At 34.5% G+C, this 18,994-nt stretch overlaps 2 protein-coding genes across 2 annotated transcripts in view; both read left to right on the plus strand.

The window, feature by feature from the left end:
- Positions 1-343: 343 nt before the first annotated feature.
- On the plus strand, positions 344-2,010 carry LOC106470223 (mitochondrial fission factor homolog B-like). The gene is made up of 2 exons (XM_013930763.2): positions 344-635; positions 1,005-2,010. Exons 1-2 carry the CDS (start codon positions 445-447, stop codon positions 1,222-1,224), a joined length of 411 nt encoding a protein of 136 aa, XP_013786217.1. The 5' UTR covers positions 344-444; the 3' UTR covers positions 1,225-2,010.
- Positions 2,011-7,021: 5,011 nt separating this feature from the next.
- LOC106470221 (F-box only protein 5-like) overlaps positions 7,022-18,994 on the plus strand; it is a 20,829-nt gene continuing 8,856 nt past the window's right edge. Inside the window, exon 1 of the mRNA XM_013930761.1 lies at positions 7,022-7,130. Within this exon, the coding sequence (XP_013786215.1) occupies positions 7,022-7,130 (109 nt within the window). The remainder of the gene's footprint in view (positions 7,131-18,994) is intronic.

Genomic DNA, 18,994 nt, shown 5'->3' on the forward strand with positions numbered 1-18,994 from the left:
ATTATTGTGGACAAAAGATGTAGATCCAAGAGAATATATTGCACTGTACATTTCAAACTAAAACCTGATGGGAATTATTGCTGTCAGTATTTTGTATTTTTCGAAAAGCATCTGGCATTTGTTTACCAATTTTTAACTTATTGTTATGCCTAATAAATAAATTATTTTTTAGTATTTTGTGGTTATATTTCATGTGGAGGAAATTACTTTTGGAAAAATCTGTTCTACGTGACGCTTGAAAATCAGACTGAATCAGAATACATGATTTCACCATATTCAACTTACCTGAAGATTTTAATATAATCGTAGGTTTGTCTTAAACATTTACCTCTGTTTAAAATTACATCATTGATGTTAAACTATGCATTCAATTATTGCCTTTGTTAAAATAATTTGATTTTAGGAGGAGATCATCATGTGGAAGGTAGAGAACCTCTTCCAGAAATGAAACTAGAGTCCAGTCTTATGGGTGAAGAAAGATCTAATATTCACTTAAACTCTCCTCCACATACATTGACCCTAGAGGAACACCACTATCCTACTCTATATGAAGAAGAAACGAGTGAAAGAGAACCAAAAGATCAGTCTCGGAAAGTTGATCTAGAATCCTTACCACAGAAACCAACACAATCTAGGTATAACAGTCAACTAGTAAAAGTGCTAATTTGCTCTAATTTCTATGAAGTTACTACTCATTAATTAAATACCTTATAGAGAATGATTGGATTTTTGTGAAGATTATAAGAAAATGGGTTTTTTTATATGTTAAGTTTCCTGATTAGTTATCTCACTGTATTCTTGTGCTTTCACTGTGTAAAAGATGCATCCTGGGCATTGGTTTACTTTCTTTGAAAATGTATGCTCTGACAATAGATTTTATAATCTGTAAACAGAAGTATATGAAAGTATTATGCAGCTGTGTGTTTATTCTGATTATTAGGGGATTTTTGTATTTTTAACTTGTGGTTTGACTTGTTTTTTTATTTACCCTTTTTTTCTTACAGTCTTGCACTTCCCTTTTCACCACCACCTGATGGACTGATAGTTAAGTCTACTAACGAAGAGGTTGCTCTTCTTCGTAACCAAGTTCATCATCTAAGTCGTCGTATGCTTGCCGTTGAACAGGAGAATCAACAAATACAACATAGAGAAGTAATTCTCTACACAATGAGTGCACTTTATTTCCTCTTAAAAGGAATAATGTGGATCTGTCGTCACTGGTGATCATATGTTCATTTTAGGATTTAAGTTTAACTTGAATCTATGTGATATACAGACCAACAAGACCTATTCCTCAAAACATTCTGGGAATATGGATCAACGATCACTGTATGACAGGTCGTTCTTGACAGATAAAAAAAAATATCTTTTGTGAAATATAAATGGAGAGTGTGTTTTTTTTTAATTTCTTGTATGATTTTACAACTTTAGAATCTTATAGATTGTTTTCGGGTTTTAAAGGAAACCTTTAAAATATTTTCTCTCTATCGAATTTTAAGTAGAAGTAGTTTTAATGCACTTTTACTATTAAAAATAAAATGATGGTTTTGACTAGAGATTTGTATGTAACTCAGTAAAGTTTATTACTGTTAATAACATAATGCTGAAATATTTTGTGTTCGTATTGCACTTAATGCTCGTAAGATTACTTTTAATTGTCCGTGTTTGTGGTGTATTATTACAGAATAGAAGAATGATTTAAAGTAATGTTATTAACTCTTTAGGCATTACTGACAAGACGTTGACACAAACCTAACTAAATGATACGCCCAGTGAGGCAAACACAACGCATGTATCTGCACTATGTGATTTCATAGAAAAGTGAATTCTAATGTTTAGTAAAATTCAGTCCTGGTTATAGTTACATGCAAAATAATGTGTGCTTATGATTACATTATAAAATTATTGAAATGTGCATACATCATCTTAATGCAGGATCTATAACTTGCATACAATGTTATATATTCACCATCTGATTTTTCGTTATGGTGCTATTTAAACACCAAGCCATATTTGATAAACCAAAAAACCAGTAGACTTTATTTGTAGCCGTTTGTATTAGCTCAGCGTTATTAATTATCCAGTTTACTTTGTACCAATAATTTTGTATCTGAATGAACTTCAAGGTGAATTACTAAGCATATAAATTTCTTATTTGAAATATTAAAATTGGCTAAAGTGAAATTCTTTTAAAGATACACCTGCCAAAGAATTAAAACACAACAGCCCAGTGTTTCACTTTCAAATGGAACTTTTTTTTTATATATATATATATTCAAGGGCACCTGATTCATCCAGATTTGTGCCAGTAGTTAACATCTGCTTTGCACCATCTACTGGTTTGTCTTTAGTAGTTAGTAAAGACCTATATACCTGTTCAAGTGGGTGTTGATCTGCATCTCTCTTTACTAAGTGTCGACTTAATCCGATGATAAGCTCCCCTTCTATAAATATGCTGTGCAACACATTTTCCTCACAATCCAGTATTTTATCATCTTCCCAATCAGTGGAATGATCTGTTTATGATGCTTGTTCAGCTAAAGTTGATTCTGTTATTTTTCTTCTATGTTTTTATTTTTGGATGTACAAAAAAAAAAGCTAGTTTGTGTCTTATGCAGATGTTTGTACATCCACATAAGACACAAACTAAGTTTAAAAAAAAAAAATTAATATTAGTTGAAGCAAAACTTCTAGTAATTCTTTTGCTCACCTCTCAGATGTAAAGTAACCCAATTTTTTTTAAGTCAGTTTTGGTTTGGGTGTTTTAGGTAAAATTGCATAATTTTGAAATGCCTAAGGATAGTCATGTTGTTTTAATATATTCTTAATATCATGCGGTGTAATCAGCGGGTTTTTTTTATAAGAAGAACATTGCAGATATTGTTTGTTTAGTAATATAAATAAGTAACAATTGCTCATTTTTTTTTACATCTTAGGTGATGGGAGGAACAATCCAAGCACTTGATTGTGTAAATATGTTTATGAAATACAATCATAGCACATCTACATCCAATGGTGTGGTTGACAGAAACATTTAATAAAGATGACTTTATTAGTTTGTTTTTTAGGCCCAGCATGGCCAGGTGGTTAGGGTGCTTCACTTGCAGTATGAGGGTTGCAGGTTCGAATCCTCGTCACACCAAACATGCTTGCCCTTTCAGCCATGGGGGCATTATAATGTGATGGTGTATTATTGTGGTGTATTAACATCTGCTTTGCACCATCTACTGGCTTGTTCAAGTGGGTGTTGATCTGCATGACTATATGACTATATACACTCAAGGTGGTGGGTGGTGATGACTACCTGCCTTCCCTCCAGTCTTTCAATGCTAAATTAGGAACAGCTAGTGCAGATAGCCCTCATACAGAGTTGCGCAAAATTCAAAACAAACCAAACTTGGTTCTTCTTTCAAATTAATTTTAATAATTTCATTTTTCAGCATATAAATATGTTAGATAAACTGAGATACTTTTTGATCGATAACATTTAAAATACCAATGATATATCGTTGCCAAAACTTAATTGGACTTGGAAATCTTTGAAAAGAAAGCAAAATAATTCTTTACCTGTTTTAGATGTTTGGCAATTTGTATGAGAAATCTTACTGGTACATTAAGATTTGTATAAAAACATCTTTGGTTATCTCACCTTGTAACAAAAAAACAATTAACGCAGTAGCCCTAACCTATCTAGTTGTGTTGAAAATTTTCAACAATTTCCCCAGCAAACTTAACTTTCAGTTTTCACAAATTTTAACCTAACTGTGAACAAACTACACAATAGAAAATTTCAATAAGAATCTTTTCAGCTTAAGCTCTTGCTATGACAATCACACATGTGGAGCCTAACACAAATAATTCCAATGTAAAGAGCTACAATAAACTGAATTATTTAAATACATATCAGTTAATGAGAAGTGATTGTTTTTGACATTTTGGGTGAGGGGAGGAAAAATCCGAGTACTTGATTGTATGAATAGCTTTACAGACTAGACTTGTAAACACTCAAAACGAAATATCTGAAAGACCATTGTATCATTAACTAGTTTGACTTTTAATAACTTTTGGTTTGTTAATATTCTAAGGTTAAGTTATTTTTCATAAAAGTATGACTATATACACTCAAATGTCAAGTTTCAATGAAATTCGTGTATTGATATTTTACTAAATCATTAAAAGTTACCCATAAGTTTACTAGAATCTGAAGACTTTAACACCAGAGTTACACATACTTGTTTACTTTATCCCATCTTGTAACTTGTAATAAAGATCTTGCATGTCAAGCTGTAATTAAATCCATTCAGGAAAACATCAGTTACTTTCAAATTAAAATATATCAAGATATGTACAAACATATATGTAAGGTGGTTGGAGCATAACATTGTATTCTTTTGGACATTTATAATTGCATCTCAATCACTAATGCATGTGTAACATTCCAGCAAGAACTCTGGTATTGGTTGAAAGGCCTCATTGGCACTAGATGTAGCAGATATGGTGTACTTGGTGTTATACACTCATAAATAGGCCCGGCATGGCCAGGTGGTTAAGGCACTCGACTCGCAATCTGAGGGTCGCGGGTTCGAATCCCCGTCACACCAAACATGCTCGTCCTCTCAGCCGTGGGGGCGTTATAATGTGACGGTCAATCCCACTATTCGTTGGTAAAAGAGTAGCCCAAGAGTTGGCGGTGGGTGGTGATGACTAGCTGCCTTCCCTCTAGTCTTACACTGCTAAATTAGGGATGGCTAGCGCAGATAGCCCTCGTGTAGCTTTGCTCGAAATTAAAAAAGAAACAAACAAAAACACTCATAAATAAGCTGAAAAAATAATAAACATGGAGAAGTAGACATATCACTAAACATTACCTACATGTAATTACTGCATTTTCTTTATCAGAATGTTTAAAAGTCATAAACGTGATAATCCTTTACTTAAGTAAAGGTTACATATGATAATGTCTACAAGCTTGTATCTCTTTGGCTGTCTGTGTCCACCCTTTGAAGGGAGTAAATGCATCTCATTGGATGACAGATACTTGTACATATTGTTATGAGAGCCCACACTCAAACATGTGATAATCCTTTACTTAAGTAAAGGTTACATATGATAATGTCTGCAAGCTTGTATCACTTTAGCTGTCTGTGTCCACCCTTTGAAGGGAGTAAATGCATGTCATTGGATGACAGGTACTTGTACATATTGTTACGAGAGCCCACACTCCCATTAAGAAATATCACTTGGAATAATGGGTAGCATATAGAGCTTAGCATTATGATATTCAACACTTGAACAAAATGTTTAATTTAAAAGAACGATAGGTCGTATTTTATTTTATTTTTTTTGTCTGTCTCGTGTGAACATGTAAGGAAATTCGACTCTTCACCACAGTAGATAGTAAAAGACAATTATAAGCTGTAAGCCAACCAGTCTGGTAAATACACAATTATTGTGAATAAAGAATTGTTCACTTGGTGTCTTTTTTCCTTTGCTGTTCATGCTAGTTTTATTCTTCGAATTCCTGTGAATACTTAAACAAATCTGTTAGATGTTGGTGTACCTAAATATCACAAAATAGTAAAAACTTCGGTACCTTATTACAGAGTTTATTTTAAACGTTTGTTTGTTTTCTCCATTGCACTCTCTAATACCATAACGTTCTTTAACCATGATTAACGTGGAAAACCAGTTTTAAAACTATGTAGTACTTGTAGCATAATGAAAGAAACTACAAGAATGTTACAAGGGGTAGAAGACGTACCCTTAGACCCAGAGCTTTTGATGGCAGTGATTTGTGCTATGTCCACATTCTCAATCAGTCCTTGATATTTGAGGTTGACCAAAACCTTGGATGGTTATCTCATGTTAAACAGTGAATATCTGTTTTTTTGAGGTCACTACTTTGCATCACTCATGAACTGAGTACAAAGCCTCTTAACAGTAAATGTCCCTGTGGGTAAACATATACATTCATATAATGTAGAGTAAACTAGCACCTGTGAAACCTTGCCATGTAAACTATACATATATGTACTGTAAGGCTGCTTGATTTAATTACCCAAGGTAATTTAAGTTAAACTGTTTGACGTACTTCATGGGTTGTACAACATAAGGTGATTAAAGAAACACTTCGTAGAAGTAATCAATTTATACATAGGAATGGGAGTCACAGAAATCCTACTCCTGATTTGACCATGTCTAATGACGGAAGGTTCACTTCCATTACCCTTTTAAGTAATGAGCTATTTTCTTTAAAATTAATTATTAAAACAGAATATCTAACTCAGAATGGTGAAATGTAACTTGAACAGTGTATGAACATCACGTGATCTAGGGGAACAGAATCCTACTAGATTTTATATAAGGGCTGAAAATTGGTAGCCAGTGGTAGTTTAACCTGCTTATAAGAAGCATGTGATTTTTAAATAAACATAGGTTTGTTTTTATTCCCCTTGTGTTTGTACTACAGTTGAAAATAAGCATTCATACTAGAACATAGAGCAGGAACAAACAACACCATGAATAAAACAGAAAAGGTGACTTAGTTTGAAAAATTTTGTCACACTTGTAACACAGCGTCTACTGATTACCTCTAATGGTCTGGAACACATGGCAACAGAACAAAACGTCTACTGATTACTCCTAATGATCTGGAGCATAGGGTAACAGAGAAGGGTTATGGTGACTTTGAGCAACCTAAACATCTGAAAACTTAGGAGTGTGGTCTCTGTGAAACATCAAGCCACTCATTAAACAAACCCAGACTTCACTGGGTGCTACTTTTAGTCACCCATTGTAATTAAATGTCATTTTGTTTTGATCCAGCGGGATTAATAGTATGTCAAGAGCCTTTCAGGATGACAAGGCGAACTGGCAACACTCCAGAACTATGTCCAGCTGCCAAGGACATTATGAGATATAATTACGAAGTGCTGCACAATATGTATCATTTTGACGAGCACATCATGATCAAAGTCATCCTACTATGTACTTAGACCAAGGAAGCCATATTTGTTAAGACATGAATACCTCTGAACTGCAAGAAGACGATGAGGATCTTCCCAAATGTGCAAAGCCTCCAGACTGTGCAGCTAATAACAGGTCCCTGTCAGCACTACCATTTGAATCAGGTAGGTCCACCAGTATTTAAGGGGACAGCAAAAGAGGATTGGGACCATTTACTCAAATCTATGTTACATGCAAGTTGTTGCTTGTAATTGAGGGACCCAAGGACAAATAGTGCAACCTTTGATGCTGAGTCTAGATAGCCATGAACTTTGCGCCTCAGAACATTTGGATGAGGAACAACTCAAAGAATGAGACAGTTTTCAACAAATTTTACCAAAGATTCAACCCTGTGAAGAACGGAGCAATCCTTTTGGACTAAATTCAATGTTCAAAGACAAGGACCCCAACTGAGCTTTCACACCTATACATAGCAGGGAATCTAAGTAGATTGTGCAAAAGATGTGAAATGAAAGAAAACAGTGTTTACGAGTAGCTTTTATCTTTGAATTGTGTTTGATTTGTAGAATCAAACAATTTTCGAACTATAGTGGATATTACTGAATGTTTTATCTCGGCGTTATTCCTAGGTAAAGTAGTCATAATTCACAAACTTTATATTAATTATATTGTAGTTTTATAATGTAGTTCTTGTGTAGACTACACAAACATAATTCTGGATTTATTTGTGAAGTGGTACATGATTTCACTTGTTTAAATTTTGATTATATATCAGAAGGCAGACTAAAGTTGTGATCAGAGGGAGTTACAAACCTTAGTCACGCTTGTAAAGTGGTTGACACAATTCCAGACTTTTCTATGTAAAATTCAGACAATGGTAGAATAACTCATATGTATTTGAAATGGCTGAACTTACTTACCAGTGAATATCGCCAAAGGCCAGCCTTGTCAGGGGTCTGACCATGGAAGTCACGCATACATTATTCCATACAGTTCTTTGTAGACTACACATCTACTGGTGATTAGAACAAATGTGTTATGACGTCATATTGACGAGTACATTAATCATGTAATACATGACACATGCACTACATTCATATCCAAAAAATATTTTCTAAGAAAGGCCAATATTATGGATTGTTTGGTTGTGACATTTATCCTTAAAACACTAACTGAACTTTTGACATTACCACAGGCTGAGTTGTTTCAATCCTAACAAGTAAATGGAGGCATGAAAGTTGTGAATTTCATGATGATCCACTGCCTTCTTGAGAGAATTACAGTGAAACACCAAACAGGAATGAAGACTTCAGCCTAGTACATCTTTGGTTTTAGACCTCCAGTGGCTCAGCAGTAAGTCTGAAGGCTTATAACGCTACGGTTTGTTTTTGAATTTCGAGCAAAGCTACACGAGGGCTATCTGCGCTAGCCATCCCTAATTTAGCAGTGTAAGACTAGAGGGAAGGCAGCTAGTCATCACCACCCACCGCCAACTCTTTTACCAACGGAGAGTGGGATTGACCGTCACATTGTAACGCTCCCACTGTTAAAAGGGCGAGCATGTTTTGATGGGACGGGGATTCGAACGCGCGACCCTCAGATTGCGAGTCTAGCGCCCTAACCATCTGGCCATGTCACTCCAGAATAAACCCTGAATATGTCATCCAATATAAGTACAAAATACACTACTAGTAGTTAAAAAGGTAGACAGTTGAGAGATGTGTTGTTGGTTGTCATGGTTACAGGAGTATGATCAGCGACGGACCAAAGAAGTTTGTATATTGTTAAGCACAAAACTACACAATGGGATATCTGTGCTGTGCCCACCACTGGTATCGAAAACCGGTTTTTTCTGGAGTGATCCTACTAAAAAGCAACTGTATGGTCCAGGAGAAGCACTAATTGTCTGAAAAGTTCCAGTGTCTTTCTGCCAGAAACTATAAGTATTTTTAATTATCTTGAATTTGATATTAGCGTGCTTTTATTTATTATTTTGTATTTTAAATATACTTTGTACATATTATATTGAATTTTTGAAATGTATTCTTTTCAATTTTATTTAGTTTTGGATCTTGATTTGTAAACTTGTATTCTCTTTTGAATGTTTTAAATTTTGTAAGTTTATTATGCAGTGCAGCTGTCTGGCTGTATTAATGTTATTATGTTTAGATTTGAATTGCATATTACTGTGCATTATGTTTTTTTGTAGCTGGAATTTATGTGTTACCCTTTTGTTTTATTTGGGGAGGATACCGTGATGTCTTGCGTGTCACTTGTAGACGATCATAACATCTTACGTGATTTGGCGAGTAATGTTTAAAGTTAAAATTCAGGTTCGGGCTATGCTTAGTCACACACTTTCTTTCTCTCAGGATAGACTTCCGTCAAATTAAACACGATGATCTTAAAATTAATTATTTTCTCCATAACCTCCTAGAAGAATTGACTCAAAAAAGTGCGTCTGAATTAAACAAGTAAACTTGCTTTTCTTGTCCAGTCGACAAAGTCACCTCATGACTTTTGTTCCCTCACAGCAGCATTAGAAGGATGTTGCATTCAGTGAATGCCATAATTGGCCAGCAAAGGATTTTAAAATAAGGTGTATTCCAAAATTCAAGGCTGACATTCAGCGTTGGCGCGTTCTATTCCTAAGGTCAATTTTTGTATTCCTTGACTTCTGGTGATGCTTCATCAATGGCTTAACATACTCAACAGCCTGAAGGAGAGTTGATAATTAAAAACGTAATATGGCAGTGCTTGTAAGAGGGATGTAATACTTGTAATGGGTGACTTAAAGGTCCCCCAGTGGCACAGCGGTATGTCTGCGAACTTACAACGCTAGAATCCGGGTTTCGATAACCTTGGTGGGCAGAGCACAGATAACCCATTGTGTAGCTTTGTGCTTAATTACAAACAAACAAACAAAGTTACTTAAAGTTTACTGTACTGTAGATGTAACAACTTGTTTCATTTAAAATATAATCACTTTAAAAACAAAACGTTTAAATAGAAACAAATTTGTATTTTAAATTTGATGACTAGGAACCCACTTTGAGACTAATAATCAGGTACCTGATGATGATAAAACCTTGTCGAAACGTTTTACATTTGCTGTTATGTTAAACTTATATTAAAGTTTTATTTCATTACCCATTGAAGCCGTCTCCAAGCAAAATTTGTATTTTCTAGCAACGTTTCGAACAACCACTTCACCTCAAGCTTAATACGAGAAAGAAATTAAAATGTTAAGAGCAGTTGCTCGAAAAATAACTAGATGAAATATATTTGTTTCTATTTCATTGATGTATTTTTAGAGGTAATTTATTTGATTTTATTGACCTCATATTGTACTAAAATTCCAATTCTTCTAATAACTTTATTTCTTGTGTTTTTGTGGGCAACACAATTACTCATTCTTGACTAAAATCTACCTCTTAATGACCTATTTAAATTGTCATCTTCCCACAAATGTTTACTCTGAGCAGTTTAGATGTTGGAGTTGTAGCTGTACTTAGTTACCCTCCAACACCTGATGCTGTTGAAACTAAGACATAATACACATTCCTCTACATTTTCCAATGACAAACAATTTTCACCTTTAAGTGCTAGCCATGCTGTTGGTATACGATAATAGACTGCACTCGATTTACATCCGGAATTTAAGTTCTTACCTATATTGAGTAACTTCGGATCATCGATCCAGACTATACGGCATGTCAGGTCTTTACACTCTAAGTCAGTTCGTGACCCCACACACTTTACATACTCTTTTTGGTGTTCAAGCCCTATAAGCCAAAACAAGGGACAGGAACAGAGACTTGCAAGCACTGGAGGTCCTCCCTTTCTCAAAGAGGTAATTTCCACGACACGCCTAAAATGTCTGTACTCACTTCCATACACCCAAAACCAGGTAACATGATAAACTATCAACTCGACAGCTAGCCATACCAAGGACGGTCGTCTCAGGTACGGTTCAAACTGAGGTAAAACCCCGAGTTCTCCTCGATCTCCAAGAACTTCCATCCCAGCACAGCCCGCCGACCAGGACAAATCACCATGCCCACGGCCCCTGAAGACACGAATCAGTTTCAACTCAACGATCAGCCACGTCAGGAATTTCAGCCAAAAAACTTCAACCCCCTCATAGCAACCATCGAGCTTCCTCTGCCGCACTCCAGGAGTAGGCTCCCAGACTCCATCTCGTACAGTCAGTCGCCGCTCCTTCAGTTCAGATAACACACTAACTATTCTAACTAAACCCTTACTGTGTGAAGAGAGTAAGGCATGTCTCCACCTTACCCTGCGACCACAGTCAGTTCTACAATCTATTAAAGGTATAAAAGAACTTACCCTACTTACCCTTTTGTAGGACACTCTTATGCTGGTTACTATAGTCGTTACATACTTCCGTAGCTTCCTTTTTTCTTCCATTACCAGTTGGGATTAAAGGGGGTTCACACATATGTTAGTTGCACAACACAACTTAACCTGCACAGTCAAAGTCACTTTTTTTACGGTCCACGAGCCATTTGTTCTAGCACCTGTGCAGGTTAAGTACACAAACTCAGTCACTGACCAGACTTGCGTCTCTAGCTTTGGCCGGTCCGCCATGGTTTCCTCCTCCGTCGTCCACTTGAAGTAAGCGATTGTTGTCTGCGCTGACATAGTGAATTGTTAAAACTTCAGATCGAAAAATCCGCCTTTCTGCTGAAAAACTCTCGACACTTCCGAGGCCCATCTCTTCTTGAACTCTTCTTCTGATAGACGGTGGTAGTCTATCTTTAACCTTATTCTCGTATTTGTTCTTACCTTTCTTATCACCACCGGAACACTTTCTTTTGTTTCCTCGTATACAGCTTTACATCTCGCGGACCAGATCTGATATTTAAATTCGCTCACAAGGAATAATAGAGAAAATTTATGAACAAAATTCACTGGTAACGGTGTATTAAACAGGACAGTAGTGTAATTTATCTTACCCATGCCGAATATTATGGCAACCCTTCTCCAAAATACATTTATGTATGGGCAGTCATAGAAAGCGTGTTTCACCGTTTCTATGCACTGACAGTATGGACATTTATTTGTTTTAGTTAATTTGAAACTGTATAATCTAACTCTAGTGCTGACTATATTGTGAGCTATTTTATAATTTAAGTCTCGTCTTTTAGCCTCTATTTTCCTATTGCTGGTTGCTACCCATGCTGTTTTCCAGTTGATAGTTGGGTATTCTGCTACTGTTTTGGCTGTAACCTTTGGGTTTATAGCTTCGTATATTTTATCTATTGACATATTGTGTACTTTAATTTGAGGTTTTTCCTTAACAAGCTTTTTAACTGTTTCTATTACTGAGCTTATGTATGCAGGGGGCTTGTCAGCTCGTAGTGCTTGTGGCTTTATCTTATCTTTAAAATATTTGGCGCTGAATCCAACTGTGTAGTTATAAAACAATGCACAGTTGTATTCAGACCCCATAATTTTGGTTGTGTTTGCTATGGTGACTGCCGTTAAATATTTGCTGAAACTGAGTAGTCCTAACCCTCCCTCGTTTGTGAGTAAGTTGACTACTTCTCTAGATAGTCGCTCTGCCTTATAATTCCAGATGAACTGGTATACTATCTGTTTTATCTTTTTAATCTCTGTTTTGCCAGGAGGTAGTGTTCTACCTAAGTACACTAGGTTGGGGTAAATGATTTGCTTTACTGCTTGAGCTTTAGCTAACATTGAAAGTTCATTATCCTTCCATTCATTAATTATTCTCTGCTGCTTGTTTAATTTTAATTTGCCAGTTATATCTGGTTCGGTCGTATGGACCTAACCAGATTCCTAATATTTAATGGGACTTTTGGTCCATGTGATATTAGCTGGAGAATCATTTCTGATTCTCCATCTCCCTAACCAAAAACCTTTAGATTTTTCTCTATTTACTTTTGAGCCGCTTGCACCACAGAAACTATTGAGTGTTTTAAAACATTTGGAGATGGATACATCGGTTGTCAGGGTCAGAGTTACGTCATCCGCGTGCGCAAGGCATTTTTGCTGAATGGCGAAGTTACCTGGTATGTGGACACCGACTGTTTCAGGGTCAGAGTTTACACTAGCTAAGAAACATTCAATGACTAACACGTATAAGGTGGGGGAGAGGGGACATCTTTGTCTTACTCCATTTCCTATACTAAAACTGTCTGTTATATGTCCATTTATGTTGATTTTAGCTGTTACATTACTGTATATCAGTTTTATCCATGTTATTATATCGTCCGGTATGCCGTATTTACTTAATACATAAAACATAAAACTATGATTTATTCTGTCAAATGCTTTCTCCTGATCGAGCGAGATTACACAAGCCGGAGAGCCTTTACTGTTTGTTATTTGTATTATGTCCCTGAGCATGTTAACATTAAACAGCATGTCTCTTCCAGGAACTGCAGATGTCTGGGCAGACTTAATTAAGTGATCTAGCATGGTTACTAATCCATTGTTTATGCACTTAGCAAATATTTTATAATCAACATTGTTGAATATAAGGGGTCTATAATCTTTAATTAGATCTGAAGAATCCTTCTTACACTGCAAGCTGATTATACCTTCTTTAAATGAAGGAGGTAATAAATAACTTTGTTTCTTGTACCTGACGGTCATCTTAGAAATGCCATTATGCCAATAAAGCGTTCCGGATTTGCAGTTAGTATTGAGCCAACAGTGACGTCATGGTAGTTCCTACGTTGATCAACCAATCCGTCTAAACTAAATGTGATGTATTTTGCAATATCCTGGAGGACATACGTAACATCTCCTGCCTTAGAGAACAAAGAAACGAAACAGCTATAACAAGGTAATTTTAACGACTTTCTGGACCACGTGTTGCTGCCATTACAGCACTAAAAATAAATAACCGAAAAATCAAATTAAGTTTATATACAGTATATGACCAGGGAAGGATGAAAACATATGATATGCAGGCATATATTTGTCTTGTGCAGACATGTAAGGAAAGTCTCCTCTTCACCCAAGAAGCCAGTAAAAGTTAATGGAAAACTACAAACCAGCCAGTATAGTAAATACACCAAATACACAGTAACTGTGAATAAATACTTGATTTATTGTTCATCTATGTTTGAATATTTTTCTTCTGGTGTTAATTATGATTTATTCTCCGCATGATATTTCCGGAATGCGCATTGTTGCGGAAATTGTTAGTTTTCTGCAGATATTAGTGGTACCAGTAACTCGATCACGCCCGAGATTGTGTTTGTTTGTTTCGAATATTCCTGAAAGCTACACAAAAGCTATTTGCGTTAGCCATCTCTATTTTTGAACAGATGGACTTGAGGAAAGGCAGCTAGTCAACAACACCTACCACCAACTATTGTGTTACTCTACTTGAATATTGTGATTTGACCGTTACTCTTCTAACACACAACCCTACAGTGTGGAACGCCTTTTTGCGACAATGGGATACGCACTATGTGGCTTTGGATTTATCGTCTGACGCTCTAGTGTTAGATGACATGTAAGGCTCTATGAACATGCTCTTTTGTTTGTTTAAAAAAAGGGCTTTATAACAAATTTATTTGTTGTTATTACAGGGATACGACTGTCTTACAACCGATTTGATAAGTATTGCAAATAGGAATAGCTCATGCAGCATGTAATTTCATGAGATGTATTAGATAAAGAGTTAATTTTACACAATATAGCGACTTAAATAAGAAAAATGTGTTTTGAAAATACATGTTTTTATCTCCCTGTTTTGTCTTTCTTTCTAACATCTACGAAAAGTAGTCGATAAAGGGAAGTTTGTTTACAAAACAAACCTCAAATATCTATGTCAGACGGGGCTATTTATTACGTCGGTTTAGATTAACTTTACTAACATAGTTGTTAAAAGTTATAGTAATCACGTACGAAAAAGTAATACAGTTATAATCAAAGTTAGCTCATCTAAGCTCATTGGTTATCCTGTTGTTTAGGTTTAATAAATTGCGAATATTAATTTAAAATTTTATCATATACATTTATATTTGGCTTTTCTTTGTATAATTAACACAGATAAATTTTGAAAAATTTAATGAAAAAATGTCACTTCCACTCCGATATTTATTTGAAAAGGACAGGTGGCGTAATGCTGAATGTTGGTTGGCTTGTACAAACATTCGAAGTTTCTCTGGACCAATGAACTTTCTCTAGCATAGAAGCGCAACATTTTGAAAATATTTTGACTGTGCATCTCTACAAGATATTTTAATACTTACATGTTGGGTTCAGGAATGAGGCTTAATTTTTAACGTGCTATTCCAACTTCAGTTCTTCGTATTAACTATGATTTGAAGGTAATCTTTTTTTTTTTGTTTTTAGGTTAGCTTAAACTGAACTATTTTGTAGTCTTATTTAATTAATGTTAATTCAAGTTAATAATATTAGTAATACTAATAGTGGTGTAACTATAACTTCAGGAAAAGTATAACGTTAGCACTGAAGTTGTTATACTTATAAAACAAGAAGTAGAAACTGTAAAATCATTTTAACTTTTAATTAAAGTTATTTATAAGTTATAGTAACTGTAACTTGTAAGGTAATGCATTTAATTTATTAATATAGTTTGGATAAGTTCAGTATAGACGAAAAGGCACTCAATAGTGTGGCTGAAGAAAAATATCTTATCATAGTATTAGTAGTCAAATCAAGCCACAAAAAAGCTAATTGAATTTTAGTGTATTTATAGATATTTTGATACAATTTTTTTTTCAGTTTAACCTTAAGATCTGGAATTTGAAAAAATAATCTAGACGTCAGTTAAGGCGGTTATAAATTTCCACTAGTAACATAGTGTGTGGCTTGTGCGAATAAGTTGCTGTATAAGAATAGTAGAGTTTAAATCAAAATTAAAAGGGGAATCGACGGTTCCCTATTAATCATAGTATAACTATAAGTATAAAGTAAAGGGTAGGTTTAAATTTCGTGTTTCTCAAAGTCAAAGATGGGTATGCAAGGACAGTCTTGAAACTGAAGTGAAAGTTGAAGGACTAAATGGACCCTTGTTGCCGATATATTAATTTAAGTTGAAGATATAAAAAATTAAATAAAATTTTAATGCTTGGCCTTTACTTATTAAAATTCTAAAATTTATAGCCTGATCATCTTAGTCTTACAACTTGTATAAATTAAGCCTAAAATACCTCTAAGTTTAACAGTAACAGCAACTTAATGTTTGATAGCATTCACAAGTAATAGTAATATTTATTAATTCTACACATATCTCACTTGCAATAAAATTTACGAATTCTTTCCCAAACTGCAGTGACCATAACAGTAAATTGAGTAATATCACTATAATTTGGGCTAAGAGTAAGATTGGTAAGCACGAGGTATTCTTTAATTTCTTATGTAACTAAATTGCTTAATCCTATAGTTATATTTATTTATTTTTCCAAATAAGCCTCGTATATCTACTTCAAAAAAGACACCTGGAGCATAGGTTAATAGATAATGCCATTAATGGTATGGCTAATGATCAGAAATTGAGACTGGTTTATTTCATGTAAATAATATGTCAGAAGAAAATAATTGTCACAATAATCAAGTTGAAGAATAGTATTTTGCATGCATATTCAAAATGTCAATTTCAGTTCCTAACATGTACCATTCATTGATATATTGTTTAGGCAGAGTATTTATAATAAGTACGATGGAATGGACAGCAACTGTCTATTGTAGAAAACTACAAGTGTAGAGGGTAATGTTTAAAAAGTTCCATCTTTCGTCTTCAGGTCCAATTTTTTGGATTATACTTCTTGAGTCAAAAGACTAAGTGTAAGTTTCTGTAAATGTGGGTGAGTTTTCTGTATACAGTTGCGGGCTGATAAGTATATCAAGAAACAGAAGACTTTTGAAATGTCCTCCTCTTCACATGTGTTTTTCCACAACAGGCAATTGCTGCCCATTCCCTCGTACTCGTCATGTACCATTCACTTCCAAGACTTGTATGTTTCTAACAATACAAAAAAATTTAAAATATGAGCACAATACATCATAAAGCAAACTACTTCTCATGTATCTGTCTAGAAATGTCTAATCCTGTTTCCAAAAGAGACTTTTCAAGCAATGTTCACTAGCCTTAGTCCAACAATCTAATATTCTTCCAGGCATCTAACAGATTTATCATCTGAAACAAGTTTTTGTAACTTTAAGTAATTAAAGATTTATGTGTGATGTCTTAGTTTAGATATTTTAAGATATACAAGTATAAACTTTTAAAATTTACACTATTTCATGTGTACGGACATTCAATCCTTCAAGGTCACCCTTTCTCTCTATCTCTCTCTCTCTATATATATATATATATGAACCACTGCCATCTGAAGTTCAGTGTAGTCCTACACATCAATATACCAAAAAGTCTCCAAGTGAAAGTTTAAGGCAAATAAAAAGAACTATAAAGTTAAAGGTAAACCTAAATGTTCTTATAAATCTGTTGTCACATTACTACAATTATCCAGTTAGTGGTGCTTACTAATCATTGGGCCCATTAATCAAGTGGTACAGTGTGTATCAAACCATGATATATGAAGAACATTCCCCTGTATAAGCCAAAAAAAAAGATGGTGGTGGATGCTGCTAGCCAAGTGCCTTTAGTCAGCAGTTCAAAATTAGTGACAGTGAAAGATAGTCTCAGTAACTTGGCAATATTTTAATGACAATGAATAATTGAAAACTCTAATTTTCACTACTTGTTTATTTTTGTAACAATCAATTTAATCTCAATTAACTGATTAATTGATTATTTGATTAACTGATTGTTGGAATAATCAAAAACACTCATTTTAAATAGTTGATTATTTGCATGACGACTGATTAATCAGTTGTTGGAATAAACAAAACAGTAATAATGGGGAACACTTATGATTAGTTGATTTATTTAATAGCTTATATGACAGTAATTGATATGATCACTATTCATAGATAACTATTAAACTTACAAGGTCTGTTTTTGAGGTTGAGAAATAATTTAGGCTTTGTTATCAAGACTTGCAAGGTAAAATCTTTACAAAGAACTGATTCTTCATGGAAATTTTCCAGATGATATATAAATCAGTAGGTTCAGATATATTAACCTATCCCTATAAAAATAACCCATCTATCTCCAGAATCATCCTAGTATTGTTCTTAAGCCTTTTACTGTTCCCTAGATAAGGAGATTAAAACTGTACACCAGATTCTATGTAAGGCCTAACTACTAGTTTGTATTGACTTGTAATCAGTACTTTTATAAGTACATCCTAAGATTCTGTTAGATTTACTACAAGTGACAGAACATTGTCCTGACAGCTTGAGTGTCTTCTGTATCACTCACATTTGGTTAAAATACATAGCAAGAAGCAAAGGTCCAAGCACTGATCCTTGAGGCACAGCTAGTAACAAAATGATTTTGTGCTTTCACACAGCAACCCTTCAATCTAAACACTTCCCCATTTCCTACCCATAGCAAATATTCTGTGTTACAATTTATCAACATTAACTGGTCCTGATGTTTTATCTACTTTTAATATATCTTGTTACTTACTATCGTATTATAAATTACACACATAACTTAAAAAAAAAGTTGGCAATCTTGTTATGTGGATGAGTAAAAGGATCTTTGAGTGTTAGTTTAAACAAATCTCCAGCCTTCAAGTCAGTGTTCTACTTCAAGTGGTAAAGTTGACAGAATTTGGTTGCTGTTGTTTTTTTATATTGGGGGACTGAAATATTACAATCCTGCATTCTTGAGGAATTTAACTTTGCTTGAGAAGTTTCATCCTTTTAGTTGGCTTTCCCAATTGGAAATGCATGGTCCATCCGTATTCCTTGAGTTACGACCAATCAAAGTGAACATATCGCATGAATTAAATATAAAACGATTCATAAAAAAAATGTAATCTTCCTGATAGCTTTCCCTCAAGTGAATGTAATTTTATTTCATTATTTTGCCCCTGTGTATATATATATATATATATATATATATATATATATATATATATACACA

The sequence above is a fragment of the Limulus polyphemus genome, unplaced genomic scaffold (genome assembly GCF_000517525.1).
Source record: "Limulus polyphemus unplaced genomic scaffold, Limulus_polyphemus-2.1.2 Scaffold3888, whole genome shotgun sequence".
Taxonomy (NCBI): Eukaryota; Metazoa; Arthropoda; class Merostomata; order Xiphosura; family Limulidae; genus Limulus; species Limulus polyphemus.